Source organism: Drosophila mauritiana, chromosome X (genome assembly GCF_004382145.1).
Source record: "Drosophila mauritiana strain mau12 chromosome X, ASM438214v1, whole genome shotgun sequence".
Lineage (NCBI taxonomy): Eukaryota > Metazoa > Arthropoda > Insecta > Diptera > Drosophilidae > Drosophila > Drosophila mauritiana.
The window spans coordinates 5,712,000-5,735,109 of record NC_046672.1 but is presented as its reverse complement, the minus strand read 5'-3'; the positions used below and the strand labels follow the sequence as shown (position 1 = coordinate 5,735,109).

General features: G+C 39.1%; 2 protein-coding genes across 4 annotated transcripts; both read right to left on the bottom strand.

Annotated features, from left to right (window-relative positions):
- Nucleotides 1-628: 628 nt before the first annotated feature.
- On the bottom strand, nucleotides 629-2,788 carry LOC117146917. The gene is made up of 5 exons (XM_033313544.1): nucleotides 2,564-2,788; nucleotides 2,317-2,502; nucleotides 2,109-2,247; nucleotides 1,819-2,053; nucleotides 629-1,757 (listed from the first exon to the last, which is right to left on the bottom strand). The coding sequence occupies exons 1-5, from the start codon at nucleotides 2,720-2,722 to the stop codon at nucleotides 1,052-1,054; spliced, it is 1,425 nt and encodes a 474-aa protein (XP_033169435.1). The 5' UTR covers nucleotides 2,723-2,788; the 3' UTR covers nucleotides 629-1,051.
- Nucleotides 2,789-3,688: 900 nt separating this feature from the next.
- LOC117148831 lies at nucleotides 3,689-22,909 on the bottom strand. 3 transcript variants are annotated; one of them, XM_033316483.1, is made up of 7 exons: nucleotides 22,448-22,909; nucleotides 6,367-6,758; nucleotides 5,822-6,288; nucleotides 4,725-5,700; nucleotides 4,250-4,374; nucleotides 4,057-4,182; nucleotides 3,689-3,998 (listed from the first exon to the last, which is right to left on the bottom strand). In XM_033316483.1, exons 2-6 carry the CDS (start codon nucleotides 6,655-6,657, stop codon nucleotides 4,068-4,070), a joined length of 1,974 nt encoding a protein of 657 aa, XP_033172374.1. In that variant the 5' UTR covers nucleotides 6,658-6,758; nucleotides 22,448-22,909; the 3' UTR covers nucleotides 3,689-3,998; nucleotides 4,057-4,067. The 3 variants fall into 3 exon arrangements, with proteins under 3 accessions (XP_033172374.1, XP_033172373.1, XP_033172372.1); XM_033316482.1 differs by having other exon boundaries at nucleotides 3,689-4,021; nucleotides 4,076-4,182; XM_033316481.1 differs by having other exon boundaries at nucleotides 4,076-4,182; nucleotides 22,448-22,908.
- Between the last annotated feature and the right edge of the window lie 201 nt (nucleotides 22,910-23,110).

The window sequence follows — 23,110 nt, the reverse complement described above, 5'->3', positions numbered from 1 at the left end:
CCAGTTAGTTGATTATTTGTCAGCACATTTGTAGATCTTACTTACCCAGCTGAGCTGGGAGGACGCCCCCGTTCCGAAATCCCAAATCGAAGCGGGGCTGAACTCCCATCTGACTGGTCGAGGTGGATCCGGAGTTCCGGAAGGCGGTGCCACTATATCGTAATAAAGACGTGATTTAAAACCTACATACATTCAGTAACTGGAAGCACTTGAACGCACCTGTAAGGATGCTTAAGGCAGCCATAGACCTCGCGGTAACGCCCGTACAGAGTGCCATAGGAGACGCCCAGAATTCTGGCGGCCTTCTTCATTTCGAGTCTTTTGTTTTTAATGGCGTCCAACACCTGAAAGATTCTAAAGCAAATGGGATAAGACAAAGTTTATAGATTATTTATTCCAATGGTAAACGGGTTATTTTTTATAAATTTTATTAGTAATCAAAAAAATATATAAACAAAAACATTTAACATTAAATGCATTGATCAGGAGGTTATAACCGTTGGAAAGCAGTGACTAATCGGACGATAAGTGACCACGAAAGTCCCGGGCAATAATTTTGGCACATATTAATATCATTCGATATGTTCCATAAAGATAGGATTTAGTTTCTGCTTCTATGGAGTGGAACTCAACTTGTTTGTGTACTGAGGGTGTTTTGGTAAGACGTCTTATTAAAATCTACAACACTATACAGTGCTTTGTTCCATTTGATTGCTGTTCGATGGGCGGTAGGTAGGTACGAATACCTAATCAACAAATGGAATCATGTCTTTTATCCTTTTATCACTGAGGACTTGTTTTTGTCAACTTGTTTGTGTACTGAGGGTGTTTTGGTAAGACGTCTTATTAAAATCTACAACACTATACAGTGCTTTGTTCCATTTGATTGCTGTTCGATGGGCTTAGGTACGAATACCTAATCAACAAATGGAATCATGTCTTTTATCCTTTTATCACTGAGGACTTGTTTTTATCTCAAAAAAAAAAAAAAAAGTATGTACTAAGGGTAAAGTTTTGCTTGTAGCACCCTTAGAATGAGATCGTTTCCAAATTATTTTTTCTCTAAATTATTGATCGCTTCTACGACGCGAGCAGTTGAGTAAATCAGTGCGGCTTTGATCTCTTCCAGCTCAATTTGAAGAGTTACATTTAAATTCCCCTCGGACTTTCCGACTTCGTGTTCTTGAATGACTGCCTTTGGGCAATCGCAAAAGTCTTTAATAGATTCAACCTTCTTTATGGTGAATTTGTAAGCGTTGGAAGCGTTAGTGTTCTCCTCATCTTTAGCAGAAGCATCCTCATCTTTAGAAGAAGTATCCTCATCTTGAGAAAAAGCATCCTCATCTTTAGCAGAAGCATCCTCATCTTTCGCAGAAGCATCCTCATCTTTAGCAGAACCATCCTCATCTTTAGAAGAAGCATCCGCATCTTTAGAAGAAGCATCCTCATCTTTAGAAGAAGCATCCTCATCTTTACAATAAGCATACTCTTCCTGAGATGCAAGTTCATATACACCAATTCCGACGGTTTCATTTACTTTGGTTAGTTTGGCTGACCAGCCTTTGGAAAGCCCAGATGATGTGGATGGCTCTTTGCCATCACTGAGATCATTCTTCTTGTCCTCTACTTTAAAGATTTCACTTGCGTTTGTCTCTTGGGAACTTTGCGAGCTTCTGTACTCGATAAGCGGATTGGAGCGACGCTGCATCACCTTGCGCTCCATATGATTGGTATTAATTTCAAGAGCCTTGCGCTTCCTGCAATTTCGAAAACATATCTTATTAATCTGTAATTGTGAACATATAGTACTAATATTACTTAATGCGAGGAGCTTTTTGTGGGCTTGATATCTTCCAAGAAGCAGAGTATCCGTTTGACGGAGTATGGGGCGCGACATCCCTTGCACATGGCGAAGAAAGCGGTGTCAAATTGTCCGATGGCTTATCAGCAACAAAAATACTCTGCGCCTTCTGGTACGCAGCGGAACAGTCCAGCAATTCCTTGTGCTCATTTAAAAAAGCATCGAGATCAAAGGGCTTAGTTTCTACGGTAACTAAACGAAGGGAATGCACTAGAACTTTCGATTTGCAAACATGCACTTAACTAACCTCTGCGCAGCTGGCATCCCTCGGTGCGATACTGGTTCAGCTCCTTATCCTTGGCTTGGATAATCTCTAGTAAAAGGGGTATCTGATCCCGCAGTCCCGAAGCCGTGGACATTGTGTTCAAGAACATTTGGCTATAAAACTGTAGGAATAATGGCATAAATGGCAAATAAAACTGTTGGAACTGAGTCTGCGAAAGTCAGTTGCTGACCTGTGCGGCATCCATGGGTCTCAGGTGCCATTCCCACTTGAGGGAAACTTCAGTATTCGCCATGGCATACTTAAGCTTGAGGATGTTCAATGGGTGCTGGAAATGCTGTTCGACATGCAATGGATCCTCGTTGACCAGGACCAGGCGCACCAATTCCTCGGGAAACTTAACACGCGCGTTGAGCGTCTGGTCGAAAAAACGTATTTCATTTACACAATTTCACCACATGAAAATGCGGAAAACTTACTTTCAAACGCTGTTGGTAATCGTGTTTCATCAAAGTCTCGGAGTAACTCAATTTCTCGCGAGGATGGAGAACGAGAATAGTTAGGGTTTCATCATCCTGCCCCTCAGTGCAGGCGAACAGGTGCTGCACGCCATTTATATTCAGCAATTTCAGCAGCATTTTAAAGTTACGTCTAGACGAATCAGAAATCAAAGAGAAGAACTTCACTGACGCTCGCAGTAGAGATGGAAAATATTCGATACTACAATCAAGGTATCGAAGCTTTTACCATTCTGATTCACTATCGATTGTTTTTTGTCGCTACCGATGGTGATGTATATAGATTTCCAACAATACTGGAATGTAACTATACCTATTTAAAAGAAGTATAAATAAAATATTCTTTATTTCATCATAGCGATTGTAATATGAAACAAGTAGTACCTACATTTCACACTACATCAACAGAGTCTTAGCGCATGTTTAACAAGGCTGGACGGAAATTAAGTAACCGCAGGGCTTTCCCTAAAACAATCAATGCTGACATACTTTTTTTGCAAGGAAATGAATGGATAATATAATATTTTTGTACATTTTTTTAAGGAGTCCCATAACTCCCATATAGTTTATTATATTTACTGCTTTTCGTGGTTTTTAGAAATAATTGAAAGGAATAATTTTGATTTTCAATATATTAAGGTATATTTGTAGCATATATATTTGTATAAGATATACATTTAGTAAAGTGACGATAGTATCGAATTTTTGCTCTGAACGCATCGAAAACATCCCAGCTCTAGCTCGCAGCAGTTCGTCGGTATCGGACTGTAATCGGTACCGATGACCAACTATATTGGCGCCACAATTTGAACCAAATAGCCGTAGAAAGCAATTACTTAATATCGTTTTGAACATATTTTAATAGATATTACTTTATTTGTTTTAAACATATATTATTTTGTATGTAATACATATTGTTTGTGTTCGTTTTCGTTAGCTTATCAAAAAATTCACTTCACTTTCGTGTTATTTTATAGATTAACTAGATTCCATAGTTTATGGTGTTGAATTTCACTACCAAGAGAAATGTATTTACCACTAAAACCACACGTGCCCGTGCGTATTTCAATTAACTAATCCACGCGGTTGTATTTATAGACATGTATTTATATTATATATTATGTAATAATAAGATCCTAAATGTGTAGATCAGTTATAGTTGTAACCCGCCGATGGGAACAACACATTAATGTGGGAATCGATTCAGGAAAGCATTACTCAGGATCCAAAACTAGTCTCGTCTAGCTGTCTTTCATCCTTATGCTGTATTCCTAGATCAGCCTGTGGCGACGTTTGAGGCTTTTTTGCAGTTTCTTCATGGTTGTGGCATTGGTTGGTTCTCAAATCTGCGGACGTGTCCATAGCTCGCTCAAATCCTTCTTCAGCTTGCCCAGCTCTGCAAGTAGGGATTGGTTTGGACTTAATTCCCCACTAAGTTGGTTATTTGTCAGCACCTTTGTAGATCCTACTTACCCAGCTGAGCTGGGAGGACGCCCCCGTTCCGAAATCCCAAATCGAAGCGGGGCTGAACTCCCATCTGACTGGTCGAGGTGGATCCGGAGTTCCGGAAGGCGGTGCCACTATATCGTAATAAAGACGTGATTTAAAACCTACATACATTCAGTAACTGGAAGCACTTCAACGCACCTGTAAGGATGCTTAAGGCAGCCATAGACCTCGCGGTAACGCCCGTACAGAGTGCCATAGGAGACGCCCAGAATTCTGGCGGCCTTCTTCATTTCGAGTCTTTTGTTTTTAATGGCGTCCAACACCTGAAAGATTCCAAAACAAAAGTATTTCAATATTTCCGATTTCTCATCCATTATTACTATCATTGCCAAGATTTTTAGGTATTTGACGATGTCACACCTAAGCAATTAGTTTAATTTGCCCTCTTCATAGAAGCTTGCTTAACTCGTAGTTTGGCATTAAAACAAGGTACAAAAAACGACAGAAGAAGCAAAAAATAAAACAAAAACTAAACTTGAAAACAGAAAAAGTGTACACTTTTTAGCTGGTTTCAATTGGTTAGTATTTCAACTGCCTGGCCAATATGAATTATAATATTTACTATTTAATATATTAAACATTTATAGCTGATTAAACTTAAACTTAGGCTTACACGCTTGGTGAATGGCTCTTCCCAGAATTGTGGACGCCGCCCCTTAGCCAGATAGTCGTCCATCTTGATGACGTCCTGCCACTGCGACAGCTCCTCGTTGGTCAGTCGCAGTTCGGCGGCATCGTAGTCCTCCAGCTTGATGTCGGGATATTCGGCGGCGGCACCGGTTCCACTGCCACTTGCATCCTGGCCACCGTTTCCGGCTGAGGCATTTGCCACTGCGGCGGCGGCTGCTACGACGGCCACAGCTGCGGTGGCGGCGGCACTGGCCACATTCGGTGCAAATTCGTGGGCCATCAGCATGCCATGTTCGTTGATCAAGTAGGAGGATCCAACCGATCCGGATCCAGAACCGGAGCCACCGCCTGCGGCAGTCACGCCGCCCTCGTATTTGCAGGCAAAACTAGCTGGTATGACGACCGTAGGACGCGGCGACTCTGCCCTATTTGCCACCAGATGCTCGTTCTCGATCTCTTCTACCGGTTGCGGCAGCTCACCGGGCTCCTCCTTGGGCGGATTAACCTCATTCTCTCCAGACTTCTCATAGAGGCGACGGGCATGACGTAATTTTCCATGGCGTTCGCGACGCTCGCCAATCTTTTCCAGCTTTTTGGTGCCGCTGCTGCTGGCAGTGGTGAGCACTGCCGGTAGCGATTCATCGCCGCCCTCCGTTTCCTGCTTGTTAGCATCGCCATCGCTGAGCATTTTGGGCGTGGCACTGCCATTTGGCTCCGACTTGGACCAATCCTGGCCAGTAGCCTGCTTCTCCTGTTCACTGCTCTCCGACTGTAGCAGCTGTTGCTGTTGCTGCTGCTGGTGACGTAGACGCTGGCGCTGCTTCGGCGGGCACGCGGCAGGTGGGGAGGCTATCGAGGCGGCATGGGCGGCCAGTGGCGGCTCCTCCGCAAAGTGACGCGCCGTCTCCAAGTAGGCACGCTGGGCGGGCTCCAGATTGGCATACTGGGCCAGCTTGCGTCTGTGCGGCAGAAAAGAGAGTTTCGATTAAAATAGTTAAGTTAAAGTTAGTAAGTTAAAATAGTTATTCTCTTTGCACGTGAATATTGAAAAGTGTATAGCATTTAGCTGTTTTTACATACACATTGAAAACATCATAGGCATCGTCTAGTGGAGGACGACCACGCTTGCGTTTGGGACCTAGAAAGTGCTCCACGGGGGCGACGCCCTCGAGCGATGTGCCACCGGATACCGAACCCACGCCAGCCGAACCCGAAGCGCCCGTCAACGGCGTCATCACGGGCATGCGACCCAGTACACCCTCCATCCCCGGCGAGAGACGCTCCCGGTCACGTTCCCGATCTCTGTCCAAGAGCGCAGCAGAGCTGCGCAGATACAAGGGTGGAGCAGGGGGGGGCTGCTGCTGCTGTTGCTGATGCTGAAGGATTAGGTCCTGGGCGTAGCTCTCTGCCAAACTGCGCGGCGGTGAGTGAAACTCGGCGGCGGCCATCGGTGGCGGCGGTCCGTCCTCGTCATCGCGCCAGGTCACCTCGGCCAGGCCCTTGATCTTCAGGTCATCGGCGGTCTTCAACAGCGACGGAAGGCTGGCCTGCAAGTTAGTCAATTAAGGGGTATTTTCCAGTTTATTTTTGGATAGTTTATGCCATTAGGCAAGCAACACACTCACATGCTCCACGTTGATCTCGCCCTTGTACATGAACTCGATGAGGCACTTGACCTCCGCAAAGGTAACGTCCTTCATGATGATGATCGGATCACGTTCGCTGGCGTAGTTGGAGAGCACGGTGTCGAAGAAGGTGCTGCAAGCGCACAGGACAACGCGGTGGGCGCGAATGAGCTGGCCCTCGCAGGCCAGGGTCACGTCGCAGAAGCATCCACGATCCAGCAGCTGGGAGAACATGGTCTGCAGATTGCTATGGTGGTACTTCCACCTCAGGCAGTACTGCTGCGGCAGCATGGTGGTGCCGCGCCTGCTGCTGCCCCTGATGGTGGTGTCTCCGGTGGAGCAGCTGGTTCTAGTAATTTCACCAACGAGCTACTCCTTGGACAGTTGCCAGTCTGGAAAATATAAAGATTCCAACGTTAGGAATAGTTTTTCAAAAGACCAGCATGTTTCGAAAGCCTTATAAATTTGCCCAGAAGTATGCTACAATTCGCATCGATTTCGAAAAATTGCAATGGATTGCAATGGCAATGCCCCCCAACTTCATTTGTAATAAATCCACTTGCGCAAAAAGCACCCATGATTACTATTTAAACGAAATATTTACAAATAATATATTTGTAATAAATAAAACGAAATCCGAAATTGACTTTTCTTACACAGCGTAACGTGTTTTTCCGCGCATCTGAACATGCGATATTGAAGCGTTTATCGCTTTTTGTCATGCCAGGAGCATTATACATCCGCCGATGAACTTGTTATCCCTACGAATCCTTTTCACAGTGCGTCGGTGGTGTGTAAATGTCAATCGTGGTACATGCAGCTTTTTACTGTTTACCGTTTAATGAAAGGGTTCGCTGCGCTTTTTTTTATTGTCTTTGCCACTTCTTTTGCTGGCCAACTTTTTTAAGCGTATTTTTCGAATGAAATTCATCGCAATTTTTTCAGCCAAATAAATAATCGAAATTCCCGCTTTATGTGAGCTAAAGTCGGGAATCGGTAAAAAGGAAAACAGGAAATATAATAAAAAAAAATATACAAAAAAAAAAAATAAATTAAAAATAAAGTAAAAAAGAAACCAGAGTCCTGCCAGTCATCGAATACCGAGATGTTTTTTCCCAGCTCCATTTCCCTGGCAACAAAGAAGCGCCAATGACTTCGGTGGGTGGGGGGTGGTTAAATTTTCAGGGGGAGCGAGGGGCGAGGGCGAAAGGACGGTAGTTTTTTCTTTCAGACTGCAGCAGCACCATAAAAATGTTCGTCGTCCCCGTTTTCATTTTATTATTATTATTCCTCTCTCCCTCTCTCCATCTCTCCATCTCTCTCTATCACTCATCTCTATACACATGAAAAATTTTCATAATTTTATTTTTTCGCACTATGCACACTTTTATGCAGCGCAAATATTTTTTTCGCAAGGTAAAACTTTACTTTCCGTTTGTCGTTTTTACCCACACATACATATGTACATGCATGCACTTATGTAATACATGCATATATGTACATATGCATATGTATGTACATACATATATGGTATTTCGGCTACATGTATGTATGAAATGAAATGAGTTGACGCTTAATAAAAACACAATTTTCCGCCCGCAGCCCCCGCAGAAACCAATCTGTCAATATACTTAAACACAAAGTACGAAAAAAAATGAAAAGAGCAATTATAAAATCCCTTTTGTTGTCGATTTCCACAGATTCATCGTAATTGTAAAATCGAATCGACGTGACGAAAGAGCGAAATAAATTGATTTTCGCGGTAAAGATAATGCTACATCGAGGATAACTCCACCGCCACGCATTTCCGTTTTCGAAAGTCCAGGAATTTAATAAACTAGTTAAGTGAAAAGTTGCAGCTTGTAAACATTTTCATTCCAGTGCTTGTTATAGCTATAATCCTCTGACTTTTCTATAAAAACAACAATTGGGTTCTAAACTTTTAGTTGTACATATATGTATATAGTTGGTTCGCTTGTATGCATTATGTACATATGTACATAAAAGGATGATTGAGTTGTAGTCACATACCCAACACTTTTTTGTAGCCCCTTTCCTGGTAATAAATTTTAAGAATTCCCCCCAACAATTTTGTTACCCTTTTTTTTATATCTGCCAACAAATTTTTGGATTTTTTGTCTCTTAAACTTTGTGTTGTTCTTTTTTTTTTTTGTGCGAAACGCATTCTTGCTTTTAGTACTAATAGCACAAGGGAAGGACAGTCGAAAAAAGGGTAGAATAATGGTAGGGGGGGATAAGAACTTTATGTTAGCTGCGTTTTATGTCCAGTGTACAAAATGGACCACACACACACCCATACATACACCCATACATACATACACACATTATGTATTTGTATTTGGGGGGAAAAAAGGACCCGCACTAACACAAACTTACTGAGGAAGTGGGTAAGCAGAAGAAGCACTCCCAGCATGGGTCAAAATTCGGCCGAGAAAAAGAGCGGGTAGCTGTTGAAAAACGCTGGCGAAGAAAGAAAGAAGCTCGCGAACAGAATGCGAAAGCAAAATTCGCTTCACCTTTTTCAGCTGCAAGAAATGCCAAAGGAAAGTTGAAAAACATAACAAACTGCAAAAAACATCAGCAGCAGAAAGCTGGCAAATAAATTGCACAAAAAAAAACAAAAAAACACAAAAACAGAAACCGAACGAAATTGGGTAGAAAAACCGCCGAAGAAAGGACTTCTTTGGCTAGTACATAAAAGAATGCCATATGTACCGGTTTTTTTATGTGCAGCCGCCGTTTGATTGATATATAAAATACAGGCGAACTTTAATTTAATCGCAAGTAAGCAACAAAACATTTGTTCACAAACTAACTACATATATATGCTAGAAATTTATAGTATCATATGGTTAAATAAATAGACAAGAGTTTTAAGATCACGTACATATGTAGGTGTCTGAAAGTATGCAGCGGTTTTTCTAACCTCCTCATTCGAAATGAATCCATCGGGCTTTCTGACTTTCAAAAAGTAGGTGCATACTTTTACACATCCTTAAATGTGACTTCACAATGTGTTCTCATTTCTTGAGTTTGCACATTATATATTATAATAAAAAAGCAAATAAAATAGCTGAGTGTAAACTGCACAACTTGTTTCAACATACAGATGTTCCACTGTACAAAATAACAGTGGCATTAAAAAACGCAATGTCCGGCACTCAAGGATTGAGATTTGAGTTTGGTTTCTGTTTCTGTTTCGGTTTTCTGACTTGGCTCACTCGCAATAATAGAAAGTCCGCCCCCAGCCCCCACTTACACACACTAACACCCACGAACACACACACACAGACAGAAGTTAACTGCAAAGGGTTTTTGATCCCAATCTTTGCCATCCTTTCCCCCCTCCCCCCTACCAACACACCCACACGCTAGAAGCGTTACACATTTAAGTTCCTTAAAATAAAAACAGCTACAACCAGCACAGAAACACACACACACACGCCCCAAAAAGGGGTGGGTGTGGGCGGGTTTTGGCATAAAAAATACATGTTTTATTGTAGTATATTTTTCCCGCCAAGCAGTCGCACACACATACGCACTGACACACACACACACAGAGCCCCCTTTTCTTTTGGATTTTCTCATGGAAAATATTTTTCAGTTTTTATCACATTTTTCTTCTTCTTTTGCTTTCGTTTTGTGTGTTTTTTGCTGCATCTTTTTTGTATTTTATTTTATTTTGTTTTTTTTTTTTGCCTCTACTGCTTGTAAGCAGTGCAGGCGAGAGGTGGAGGGGGGGCTGTCGCAAAAAGGTTGCGAGCGGAAAAATAAAAATGAAAAAAGACATTACAGCGACTGCGACGTTTGGAGAGAAGAAAAAATAAATAAATAAAAACACAAAAAGCTGGCAGAACGAAGGGAAAATAAAGAAAGGCAGTGTACAAAAACAACAACAACAAAAAATGAGGAAAAACATAACGACCGTTTCTCGTTTCATTTCGTTTCCCCCAAACCCCTCCCCTTCAGTTTTTTTGCAGTTTTTCGCCCCCCTGCTCTTTATTATTATTTTCAGTTTCTGTCTTTTCCCATTTATTTTTCTTTCTTATTTTGCGCCCCATGTTTCTCTCCTACTTTTTAAGCTGTAATTTTTTACTTTACGTTTTTTATGTTTTCTGCGCGCTCTCTGCTCCTTTTTTTTTATTTCCAGCAATTTTATCCTTTTTTTTAAATATCGATTTTCATGTCAAGTTAAATGAAAGGTACACAGTTTTCCATACAAAAAAAAAAAAAGAACGGAATGTAAAAAAAGGAGAGTACGGAATTTATATGTGAACCTGTCATCCATGTGTGTGTTTGTAATGCTTTTCTGCTTTTCCTTGCTGTCTCTTTTTATTATTAATTTTTTTGTTCACACACACACACATGGCTGTAGATTTTCCCCATTTCCTTTTTATAAATGCTTGGCAGGGACACACACAGCGAGGAAAACAACTCCAAGATACACGGAGAAATTTCCACCTCTTTTTTTTCTTTTTTGCTCGACTTCCCTTTTTTTGCAGTAGTTTTTCCTTAGCATTTTCCGGACGGTTTATGGGTGGAGGTGGTAAATTCCAGCCATGATTAATGGAGAACTCAATCGAGATAGATACAGTTTTATATACATACATAACTGAACACTTACTACCATCGCTTATGGATTTCAATATGTTTGTACGTATTTCTGTGAACAGCGAAATGCCATTTCTCAATGCCAATTCTCGATTGAGATCAAATGGATTTCGAACTCAACGAGTTTCGTGGCTAGAAAGCTGTAACTGATCCTTAGAACTTGCCTAATATATCGTAGTAAAACAATTTGTTAAAAGAAAAGACATCGTTTCACATTTCGCTTAAAACATTTTAATTGTAAATGCCCAAACCGATTGTTAATCACAAAGAGGCAAGCTTAAGCTGCTTGCACTGCTTTGCGTCCTTGTAGCAATTAAACTGCTTGCCACACTGACCTCACCTCGGCGACAAAAAGGGATAATCCCGCGACATAAACCGATTTCGGAATTAACTCAAACGAAATTGGTTTTCATACGCGACACGAAATGAAACGAAAAAAGGAGTGGGGCTGATATAAAAAGTATACTGTAACCGCATTATCAATTGCATTAAGCCACCGATAAGTGCAGGGCACTGGTGGTATATACATATATATGTACATAGTTCGATATATAATGTACCATCCATGTAGGTGGGTACTTATGTACACGTTCTATGCATTATACACACATCCTTTTCCTGCCAACAGCAATTTTCCTTCTTTATTTTTCCGCTTCTTCACCAGGTTTTTTATTACCATTTTTTTTTTTTGCTTCGCTCGCTTTTGTAATTTGTATAATTTTTTAACATTGTCGACGCTGCTGCTCCTGTTTTTTTCGATTTTTCAACGCTGGGTTTTTGCTTCTTGTTTTCCACCTCGTTTTTTTTTTTTTTGTTTTTGTAACTTTCCTTAGCGTGGAGCAAAAAATTTTAATATAAATTTATGTGCTGGCAAACGGGGAAAATGGGAAAGGAAGGGGGTATAAACTTGTTGGCAAATGGAACACGGCAAAAATATGTAGAGTGTATTACACAATTTTCATTTGGTTGTTTTTAATATTAATAAAAATAATAATACGCCAGCGAAAATATATGTATGAAAATGAAAAAGTTTCATTTCCGTTTACTTCTTTGTTTATAGAGCTGCGAGTTATGACCTCTCCGAATGTCCTGGCCCCAAAAATCCCCACCCACGAAACGTATTTTATCGCACCATAAAAAGTTTTAATAAAACAAAGCATAATTCAAAAACAACGATTCCAGTTCCCGCTATCTACAAAAACAGAAAAAAAAATAGCAGAGAGAGAAACAGAATATAATTATTTAGCCTAAGGGGCAAATAATCGATCTATATGTTCGATCAAATTATACAATCGCCAGTTAATGATAACTGGGGAATATTTATTTGATTTATGCAAGCATTTTCTCTCCCTTCCAATCGCCCTTTGTTTTTATTTCAATCGAAAACCGCAGAGGAAGATATCCAAAGAAAACAGAAACAAAATACGATCCGCAGACATGCGAAAATCACATCGAGTACAACCAAAACCACTAAATACTGTAAAAATTTGCATCAAATACAGTGGAACATCATCAAGTCGAACCATCAACTAATTTGTTGGTCAATTTTTAGTTGCTGAATAATGGCAATAAGTATTTCCAAGGCAGTTATCTTCCGCAATTAAGAATGTGTTTTAAAAAACAAATATGTTTTAGGCGGCTTTTGCTGTACCAAAAAGACAGTGGACTTCCTTAGCATCTTTGGTTTTTTTTTTCCTTTCTTCTAGCTCCTAACTACAACTTGTACGCTCTCCTGCTTGCATAAATGACTAAAGGAGCTAAGATTTAGCCGACGAAAAGATACCCTACATATTATACAAAATACCCTCAAGATGAAAAGTGCAATTTCTGTTAGTGAATCTCATCTTCCATGATGCAGTGTAAGCTTTTATTATTGGTCAGTTGATGGGGAAATGGAGCATACCCCTGCTCGCCGCAACTTTACTGGGTATCAGAAAATAAAATAAACGAAACGACAGAAAGACGAAGTCAAATGAATAAGCAGTTTCTCCGCTTCGGCTCCAAGTCAGAAAAAAAAACACACACACACACACCCAGAAGGAGAAAAGGAAACATCGACAAAAAAAATAATAATAAGAAATGTAGAAAGAATTCGCATTCGAAAGCAATTCAAAGGAAAAATCTATGCGTTCTTTTGATTCTCGCTTTCTTGGCAAATTGGTAGGAGTTTTTTTTATTTACTTCTCTCTTTTTTTTTGCCATCGCGTTTATGTTTCTTTTCATACCCATTGTGGGTTGCAAATTGAGAAGGGTGTCTTCGAATTTTCGTAAACACTTACGCTGGCCATTTATGCAAGCGCTGATTATGTAACATGATAGTAGAATTGAAGTAATACGAACTACTGCATAGTAGTTGGACTACGAGTATAGGATATTTCCTAATGGATATGGCATATTCGAACCCATTTCACATGCTTCGTTTTGCTGCTGATTGCGAATGGGGGGCCACAATTCAAAATTCATATTATTAATAAGTAATAAAAAGAAATGAAGAAAATTGCCAAAGAGCACAGAGCACGCAGCGAGTAAATAAAAAAAAAAACAATCCAGAAAACGAAGCATCTCGCAGATACGCAGGTTTCCCCCTTTTTATTTATATACATATACACATGTACATATATATTCATTTTGCAGATTCTGCGGTTGCGTTTGCCTTTGGGTTCTTGTGTTTGGTTATTCCCCTCCGTTTATTTTTTTTTATTTTTATTCTTATTTGGAATGCCAAAAGTGCAGGAAAAAAATGCAGACCTAGGCCAAGAAAGGGAATGGCGGTCCAAATTGAAGTCCAAGATCAAGACCGGGTTCCAAGTCGCCCGATCCCCAGCGAAATATACAATTGCGAATAAGGCCAAGTGCAATAACACTTAATGCACAAATACACACGCGATATATACAGATATATCTGAAGAGGTACGCAACATCATAAAGCCTTCTGCCCCCAAAAACAACAAACCAGCAACCAACAAAAAAAAAAAAAAATAAAAAAAAAATGAGAAAAAACTGTGCAACTTTTCTTTGCGATCCTGTATAACTATGATATGGCTGCTCTGTTGTTATTGTTCTTGTTGGCCAAGTGCATTCGCCTTCCGTTCTTGTTGTTGTCGTGTGTTGACTTATGCAGCTTCTTCTTGCCAGCTTTTAAGCCCACTACGCCGCATTATGCCCCTATGACACTGAACAGAATAATGATCCCGAGTAGGGGGAAGTTTAAGAATAGATCAAATAATGCAACAGTATAAGGTGCAACTTAATCATTTTTGAGATATATGAAACATTTGATTCTCCACTTCTACTTCTCCACATCTAATTCTCCACTTCTTAGTCTCCACTTTCCTGGTGCCATACAAGCATAATTAATCCGAGCTTTTCCAAACAATCGTTTCCCTTTTTTAAGCTGGCTTTTTTGTTGTTCTTGTTCAAATTATTAGACAGCAACAATAGTATAAGAAAAAAAAACACGCAGCGTCCAGTTTGGCACACACACACACACACACTGGCGAAGATAAAGAAACACATTTTCCTGCTTTTTTTTTGCGCATCTGTGTAACCTCAAGGTTGCTGAACCTCAAAGGAGCTGGAAAAAGAGGGTGTTCGTTGGTGAAGAAGGTGAGTGGCGGGTAGAACAATGAAAAAAAAAAAAAACAGGACTTCGCCTTAAATAGAGTTCTAGCCAAATAACCAGATTGTACTTCCACCTCGGATATCACACGTTAAAATTACACGTTCCAATGAATCTGAAGTGACTGGAAGTAACTTTGAGCTATTTATTTACATTCGCACACGAATTCGACTCCACTTCGATCTAAACAGTGGAAATATTTATGGAATAGAGTTACCGTTTGCATGAGAAATTTATAAACAATTCGATTTCATAGTAAAGCAATAAAGTGTTTATATTTTAAGTGAAGACCTGGCAAATCATTGACCAAACATCGAGTTTTCGTAGAAGAAAAAAAAAAAACTTTGCAGCTCATAAATGTCTGGAGTCCAGTAAATCCATCTTGCAGATGGGTTTTAAATCAAGCCAACCAAGGTCTAGCCCAAAACCTATAAATAATGCTTGGGTGGATCTCGAAGAGCCTTTTTCCCGGGAAAGAGTCAAAGGAGCCGAGAGGGCTGAACCAATGATCAATGGCAATGACTTGGAGCAGGTGGATGGGATGGGATGGGATGGAATGGGTTTGAACGGGATTGGATTGGATTGGATGCCAGGAGGGATCTGCTGGTGAAATTCGCTTTTTACTTTTTACTTTTAACGTTTTACTTTTCAGCTTGGCTTTGCCATTCCTACCTTGTTAACTGATACTACTTCTGCTGCTGATGCAGCTTGTTCTTTTGCTGGAAAAGCTGCACAAAAACCTGGCTGGCTAAAATAGCAAACAAAACAAACACAACACAACAAAAAATCGAATAAAACAAAGCCAAAAGGGACAGCGAGCGGGTAACACAAATTGCAAAGCTGGAAAAAGGAAAAGCTGCTTTGCACAATCTCAAAGGGGAAATCGGGGGAAATAGAGGAAGTTACCTACTAGTTAATGCACGGCAAAAAAAAATACATGCCAACTTTGCCATTCGATTATAAAATATACCATCTTTTTATCCTTAAGCTCAGTTTGAAAGTTACACATTTAAAACATCTGCTATTACAGCTTCTTTCTTTGAATTTTTGCATTAAGTTAGGCGCATTTTCCTGCCGTGTAGCTACCAGCTATTTCTTCGGCTTCGTTCTATTCTATCCCATTTGATTTTTTTGTTTTTGGTGGCGGCGCATGAAAAAGCCGAAGAAGCTGCAGATACAAATGTAAGATGTTGGAAACTCGGGGGAAAAACTCACTTGCTGGGGGGAAAAAGAACATTCATCAAGAAAACTGTCGTCGTTTTTTGTGTGTGCGCTCTACGGCATTTGGTATCTGTATCTTCAGCCGGTGCTATATGTATATGTATCTGTATCTGCATCTGTATCTGTATCAGTAAGTACGTTAGCCTCCGCCGCGGATTCTATCTCATATTACTGCCTTGTTTACTGTCTTCTGCCTCTTGTTACTAACATCGAAACATTCCCCGCCAGCCAACCATTTGCTTATGTCGGTGTTTTGTGTCCAATCCCCGCCTGCTCGTTCGTATTTATTTTCATTATTTATCATATTTTTTGCTCGCGCCTAATGTAAACTTTAATATTATTTCAGTATTGTTCGTGGCAAACCCACAAGAGTGTGCAAAAAGCCAGAGTCGAATAAGTAGGGGAAAATTTTGCCAGGAAAAGTCAAGAAAAGCTCGGTTTACCCGGTTAAATAGAAGAAAAAAAACAAGTGCTTCGTTGCCAAAGAGATTCATAGAAAAATGGGCTACTAAAGTTTTATGGTTTTAAATATGCATCATTTCATATTTGGTTTTTCTTTTACTGTTTAAAAAGTGAATCCTTTTCGTCAAAGCTGCTTTAAGAAATTTATTTGAATAACAGAACGCAAAGGAAAATTTCCAATTCGCTAGAACAAAGTTCGCCAAGATCCCAACTGAGTATTACTATGTATTTCATTTAAATTACGTTAATAACAAAAGTCTAACTACAAAATAAATGGAGAGCACGGAAAATCACACTAATAAAAAAGTTAAGTTGAAAAACGTTGATGATGATGATGGAGGCGAAATCTCGAAATGAGAAGAGCAGGGAGTTTTTTGCCGCATGTCTCCTTGAAATGAGAATGCTGATGCCCTGTAAATGATACGAATTAACGGGTATCCTAGACTCAACCAGAAGACTTGTCAACATATTTTTTCATAACATATACTTTAGCGAACATAAAATATGCAGCACCAAAAGCTATTAGTTTTCTATAGCATTTTTATGCATCCGACTGTTAAATCTCCCAATCACTAGATATCTGTTAGTCGTTACTATTTTCGAAATGGCTTTTTTACTGGCTGCCTGTTTTTGCCGCTTACTTTTTTCGAAACAAAATCTGTGTGTTCCTCTTTTTGGGCACTTTGTAATTTATTACGTTTTTTGCCGTTGTTGCTGCTCCGTTTGAGTATTTTATAAAATTGTTCAATTTTTGCACGAGACAATGTCGCAGGGTCGCCTCAGTCTTCCCCCCGTCCCAAAATCCCCACCCCATGAAAAGCAGCAGTAAAGTGGCGCTGGAAAACGAAAAATAATAAAGAAAAAAAGGAAAAAATATATGAAAAAATGAAGGGAAAATGGGCGGGGCAAGGAAAGGCGAACCAAAGTGAATATTGAGATATTTTCCATGCTGACAGCCCGCTTGGTTCGTTTCGTTTTCGGTTTTGGTTCGTACAAAAGTGATTTACTCTTTTGGTAATGTGCAAGACCCTCCCAAAACTCCCCCTCCTCCTTTCACTCGATTTTCCACCCATTTTTTTTCTTCGCCTGCATGTTTATGTGCAATTTTCCCTCACACACACACACACTCACTCACACAATTGCAACTTTTCCATATACAGTTACAACATATCTGCACTTATATAATATATAAGAGTTTTTCTCGCTTTACTCCATAAAAAGGGGAGTACTCGAAGAAAAACACACAAAAAACACAAATGTATAAAGTTAATTTGCTGAGCGTGAAACCATTGATACCCTGGGAAAAGGAATTTCATTTTAGGCACCCCACACTTTCAACAAGTTGATGGCATTCCACTTCATTACCATTCGACCTTGCGCCGGGATTCGCCGCTCGTGTGTTTCAAATTTGATGAAACTGCTAATACATCCCATGGGTTTTGGCCCCAAGCAAAAGGGAGTAGCAAAAGTTTTTAAGGAAATCAACAAGACTCGCTAACCGCGACTTGAATACACTTGTTAAAATCCTAGTACAGCTCTTGAAGGCAATAGATGTGACCAAATGCGCAGGAGTTCGGTGCAGTGTGACCAAACGCCCATTGAACTCAGGGTGTAGCTTCTGTTTGCAGTTTTAAAACGTTTTCGAAGAGTACTGAGAACATTATAAGCCAGAGTTTTGGGCACCACTTGAAATTTCTGTTCTGTGCAAAATACAAATGAGGGTTTTTACTACTCCTAGTTACTTATTTTTTTATCCCACCTTTCTTACCTTCCCCAACGCCGGAAAAGTTCGTTCGTTCGGTTACAGTTTTCTTTGCCCACCCCTTTCGACCCCTTTTTAAGCTTATAGTTTTCCATCCCTTTGCCAAGCGCGCCAAAAAAAATTGAGTAGGAAAATGGGGAAAAGTGGCAGGAGAATGGGGGGCAAAGGCGGACAGGCAAAAACCGAGCAACAGTAAAACGAGCGTTTTTTGTTTGCCCCTTTTTTATTCTAGTGGAGCAGTGGGGAGGTTTTGGGGGTAAATAAATTAAATGCTTGACTTTATTTTGCCCGGCGATGTTTGCCTTGTTTTAATATTTTCCTTGCCTTTCTCTGGATATACTTTTCTGGTTTTTGCCAGTACTTTTCCCTTTGTCTCCCTCACTTTTTTATACATTTTTTTTTTTTTTTTGTATTTTGTATTTTCTAGCCCTTTTTGTGCCATTTTAGAGCATGAGTTCGTTTCGTTCAGATGGAATTCCAATCTGCTGGCGAACAAAAGGGTGGAAATTTACGAAAAGATTTCCATAAGTTCTCGTCGGGCGGCGGGGAAGGGGGGTCGATAAAGGAGTGCAAAAGGGATACACTTTGAACCTGTTGCGGTTCAGGAAACCTGATAAAAACTTGAATTTCTTCGGGGTAAATCGTTTGCGAAGCACAAAAGCACAAACTTTATATACCTTACATACGTACATATGTAGAATTGCTGATAGAGAAATGCAGCATGTAATCTTTGAAAAAATTACACTTATTTATTTCAGTATATGCGAAAGCATGTGCATATGCATATGGACATGCATTTTCTGCATATCACTCATACGCAGTGTTGCCCGGGTAACTTATTTATTCGTTTTGCACTTTTTCCTTTGGCCCGTTGATAACAACTAATTAATTTGCAAGGGGTCCACTCTAATGTCGCTGCATTCCAACAAAACACTCTAAAACCAAATCAAGTTTACACAATGCACTTTTGCAAAGCTCGCTTATCAGCCAAGTTTTTTTACAATAAATAAAAAATAATGCTGAATAAAATGCAGTAAAAAGTGTGAATGCGGTTATTGCACATACACATACAAATTAAATTAATAGAAAAGTAAATATAATTGAATCAGTAACACAATTTAAGCTGAAAATTTGTTGCAAATTAGATAGAAATGAAATGCCACATTGCCACGGAAGCGGATAAAATTAAAAAGGCGAAAGAAACAAAATTGAATTAAAATGTATTAACGCAAAAAAAAGCAAAAGAAAAAAAAAAGAAAAAATACCAACAAGCCACAAAAAACGTTTTGTGATTCATAATTTCGATTCGTATTCGGCTTTTTATTGTTATTATTTTATTTATAAATGTGTAGTTTTTTTTTTTTTTTGGGTTTTGGGTGATTTTTGTAGAGTTCGCTTTTGTTCCCCATTTGGAGTGTGCGTGTGTTTTGTTTGTTTTTATCTTTCCTATTTGAAAATGTTTTTTTCGTTTTTTTTTCTGCCGGTTAATTGCATAAAAATAGAGGCCGTATTTGTGTTGCCTTTTTTGTGATTTTCGATCGCGACATAATTTGATTTGAAAACCTTGGACAAACAGAGAAACAAAAAGCGAATGAAAGAAGACTGGGAGCCAAAGAATTCTCGACTTTCGAAGGGCGATTATTTTTTTTCAAATTTTCTCTATTATTTCCCATTGTTTCGCTTGACTTTATGCGACGGAAATAGTTTTTATCTCTTCGCATTGCATTGATTTCAACCTTTTTCCAATTATTATTACTATACTCTTTTTTTTTCTTTGGAGCCCCAGTATTTTCAGCACTTCTCAAAGTTATCAGCGAAATTTGACTAGCGTGTTTGTTAGTTTTTTTTATATTTTTAGTGTCTCGCCTCGCAAATTCATATAAATATTTATACACATATGTGTATATGGCTCCTTTTCCCTTTTTTTGTTTAATTTTTCCGATCTGCCGTCTGCAGTGCAGTTTTTTGTTTGTTTATAATTATAAATATGAGCTGATATCAGAGAATGAATGAGGGGAAAAAAGCTGGGGAGCTCAATGAAAAAGAAATGGTTGCAAAATCGAACCCTTTTTTCGGCGAAATTGAAATTGAAACCGCTGTGAATAGATTTGAGGAACTTTGTCGGCATTTGACAGACGTTATTTACGCATTGCAAATTATGGTTATCATTTTTCATACAGTGCGCAAAGCATAAACAACCCAAAATTTACGTAAGCGAATTTTATTTGCCAACTACCGAAACGAAAATAAGTAAACACATAGGGTAAACTAAAACTTAAAGCTGGTATGACAAAAAATGGCAATAACAAAATAATCACACACGAAAAACAATATTTCGTGTCAAATTTGTGTCGTTTTTTGCTTTATTTCCTACTGCCGCTTTGTTTTTCTAAAGAATTTTTATTTGGTTGCGGAATAACACGAAAATAAGTGTGATTTTGTTATAAATACTCCGCGACTCTATTTCGACTCGACTGTGGGAATACCCAACAGCAAATGGGGATTTTATATATAATATATTATATATTGCGAATAAATTATGATAATGAAATCTAGATGCAAAGCTTTGAAATCTTAAAACCCAGGAAAATATGGATTTATTTGAAATCTACTCTTTTTTATTTTTCGAATTTGGCATTTGGGCTTTATTTAGGAGTTTCTCCCAGATTTATAAATTAATTAACTGGTGGTAACTTTCATGGTTATATCTACATAAGAAAACATATGCATATATATTCCAAATTTAGGGGGCGTGGCACGTCGGATGCTGACCTGCCCTTGTTTTTTTGCCTTTGGCTTGCTTGTTTGTTATCGCTTTTGTTCTGATTTGTTTTTGGACAATGAACTTGAAATTTGGAGCACGCGTTTCACATGTAATTGAAATGTGTGTGAGTGGGGCGAAAGAGCGGGGTCGCGGGGTAGCGGGGTCGATGAAGATGGGGAGCAGAGAGCAGCGAACGAGAGAGAGAGCACTCACGCACACCAACACTAGCGCACAGAATCCAGGGGCGGATCAACTGGTAAATATTCGAGTTAGAGGATATTAAATATCTTAATAATTTTAGGTCATTTTGTTCCTAAAAAACTTGCATATTTTGTTAACTTTACGTTCTTCTTGCAAAACAGTAGATTGGTTCAAAAATTTCCAGATTCGCTCCTGATGCAAGACGCTCTCTTCCTCTCTCTCTCTCTCGCTCTCTGACCCCCTTCACACACTCTTTCACAAACTGATTCGCCGTTTTATTTTTTTTTTTTTTTTGCGCAGGCGAATGCCGCTGTGAAAACAAAAAACCGAATAAAACAGCCGACAAAAACAAAAGGAAGGAGAAACGTTGACGGCGACGTCACTCAAATGCGATTTGCAATTTTAATTTTTGCCGTTCATGTTTTGCAGTTTTTGTTCATATAATTAAAGTTGTAAAAATGAATTGCCATACAGCAAAAAACGAGAGAAAAGTAAATTGGAAATTGTAAATTGCTTTTGCCATAAAGGCGGAAATGCCTCTCTCAACAACAAAAAAAACTCGCATTCAAATAGTGCAGCAAAAAACTGAAAACAAATAAGCCGAAACCGACAACAAAAAATAAGGCAAAGCAGGGGAAGAAGAAAACTAAACGCCATAGAAAAATCAAAAACCGATAAACCAAAATGAAAAAAGAAACGGGCACAAAAAAATAGATCCAAAACTTAAGATATACAATTGTGCTCGAAATAGTAGTAAACCTATTTTAAGCGCCACAAAAATTAACATTTTTTGTAAACATTTTTAAGCATCGACCATTATTTTAGGTACAACTGTAGCAGATAAATAACAGCCCGCAAAAAACCCTAATTATCAAGCTTAGACAAAAACACAAAAAAAAACGAAAAAATCACACAAAAAATGTAAATTACTGGCCTATGAATTTAATTAATTTTTTGCAACTCTAGGTTTTTTCCCCTCTTTTTTCATTTTTATCTTGGCGATTAGTTGGCAGCAACAATTACAATAAGCGAAGAAAAAGCGCCAATCGTTTCCTGGGCGAAAAACAATTGTTTACAATAATTGCATGCGATTATTATTTATGTCAATTTCGAATATTCAGCTGGCAAAGTCAACAAACCCGGAAACCTTCGGCGAGAACAACGGAATTTTTATCGTAATATTTTGTTCGCCTTTTTGCATTCAACAAAAAAGAGCACGCACAAAACAAAACATGCAAAAAAAAAAAGAAGCACAAAATATATGATTGAAAAACACAAAAACAATAAAAAACAAGGGGAGAGCGGCGGACAAAAACAGAAAATCGCACAAATAACACACAACTTTTGTTTGGCTAAAAATAAAACGACGTTCGTTTTGCGTGTCTTTTTAGCACATGAAATAAATAATTTGTTTTCTCACCTTTTCTTTATGACTTTTCGCGCTATCTTTTCTTTTGGCGTTTTATTTTTCCCCTCGAATTTCTTTTACTTTTCCTTTATGCTTTTTGTTTTGTTATTCGAATCGAATTGCACACGCAGCAGAATTGTGTCGAAAAAAATTCATTCATTCATTTAATTTCTGACTTTTTGTTTCATTTCTATATTTTGTTTTGTAACATAAAAAAAAGAACGCGAAACAGCGAATTCAAAACGCGCGCTTTTTCTTTTGCCTTGCGAGCGGATAACGGTAAATGCGCAAAGCTATGTTTTAACTAAAAGCACTAACCACTAAATTGTCAGGAGAATCACCAAAAATAAATGTTCTGTTTTGGAATTGTTAAGAATATTATGCTAATGCGTTTGTGGATATTTTCCGGGAATTTTCTTTTTGCGAAGCAGCGAAGTGAAACGTACCACGGAGGAAACGGATTTTTGAGTGAAAAGAATTAAACTTTCGTTGTGGTTTATATAGACTCTGCCTGGCAACAATGTTGCTGGAGAGAGATGTTGCACTCTCCCAATCGGTTGGCAACTTTAACCGGTTCGCTGTGACAGCAATTTGGCGGGAACTTTTGAATGCTTTAACGTTATCGCGTGCTTAGTAACTAAGTACATTTTAAGGGATTAAAAGAAACGCATATAT

Excerpts from the sequence above, each read along its gene's own strand:
- LOC117148831 (XM_033316481.1), bottom strand. The coding sequence starts at position 6,657 with ATGCTGCCGCAGCAGTACTGCCTGAGGTGGAAGTACCACCATAGCAAT. Across the intron at positions 5,701-5,821 it reads GCCTATGATGTTTTCAATGT|ACGCAAGCTGGCCCAGTATG; the intron begins GTATGTAAAAAC and ends TCTGCCGCACAG. Across the intron at positions 4,183-4,249 it reads TGCCTTAAGCATCCTTACAG|TGGCACCGCCTTCCGGAACT; the intron begins GTGCGTTGAAGT and ends ATTACGATATAG.
- LOC117146917 (XM_033313544.1), bottom strand. The coding sequence starts at position 2,722 with ATGCTGCTGAAATTGCTGAATATAAATGGCGTGCAGCACCTGTTCGCC. Across the intron at positions 2,503-2,563 it reads ATTACCAACAGCGTTTGAAA|ACGCTCAACGCGCGTGTTAA; the intron begins GTAAGTTTTCCG and ends TTTTTCGACCAG. Across the intron at positions 2,248-2,316 it reads GACCCATGGATGCCGCACAG|TTTTATAGCCAAATGTTCTT; the intron begins GTCAGCAACTGA and ends TTATTCCTACAG.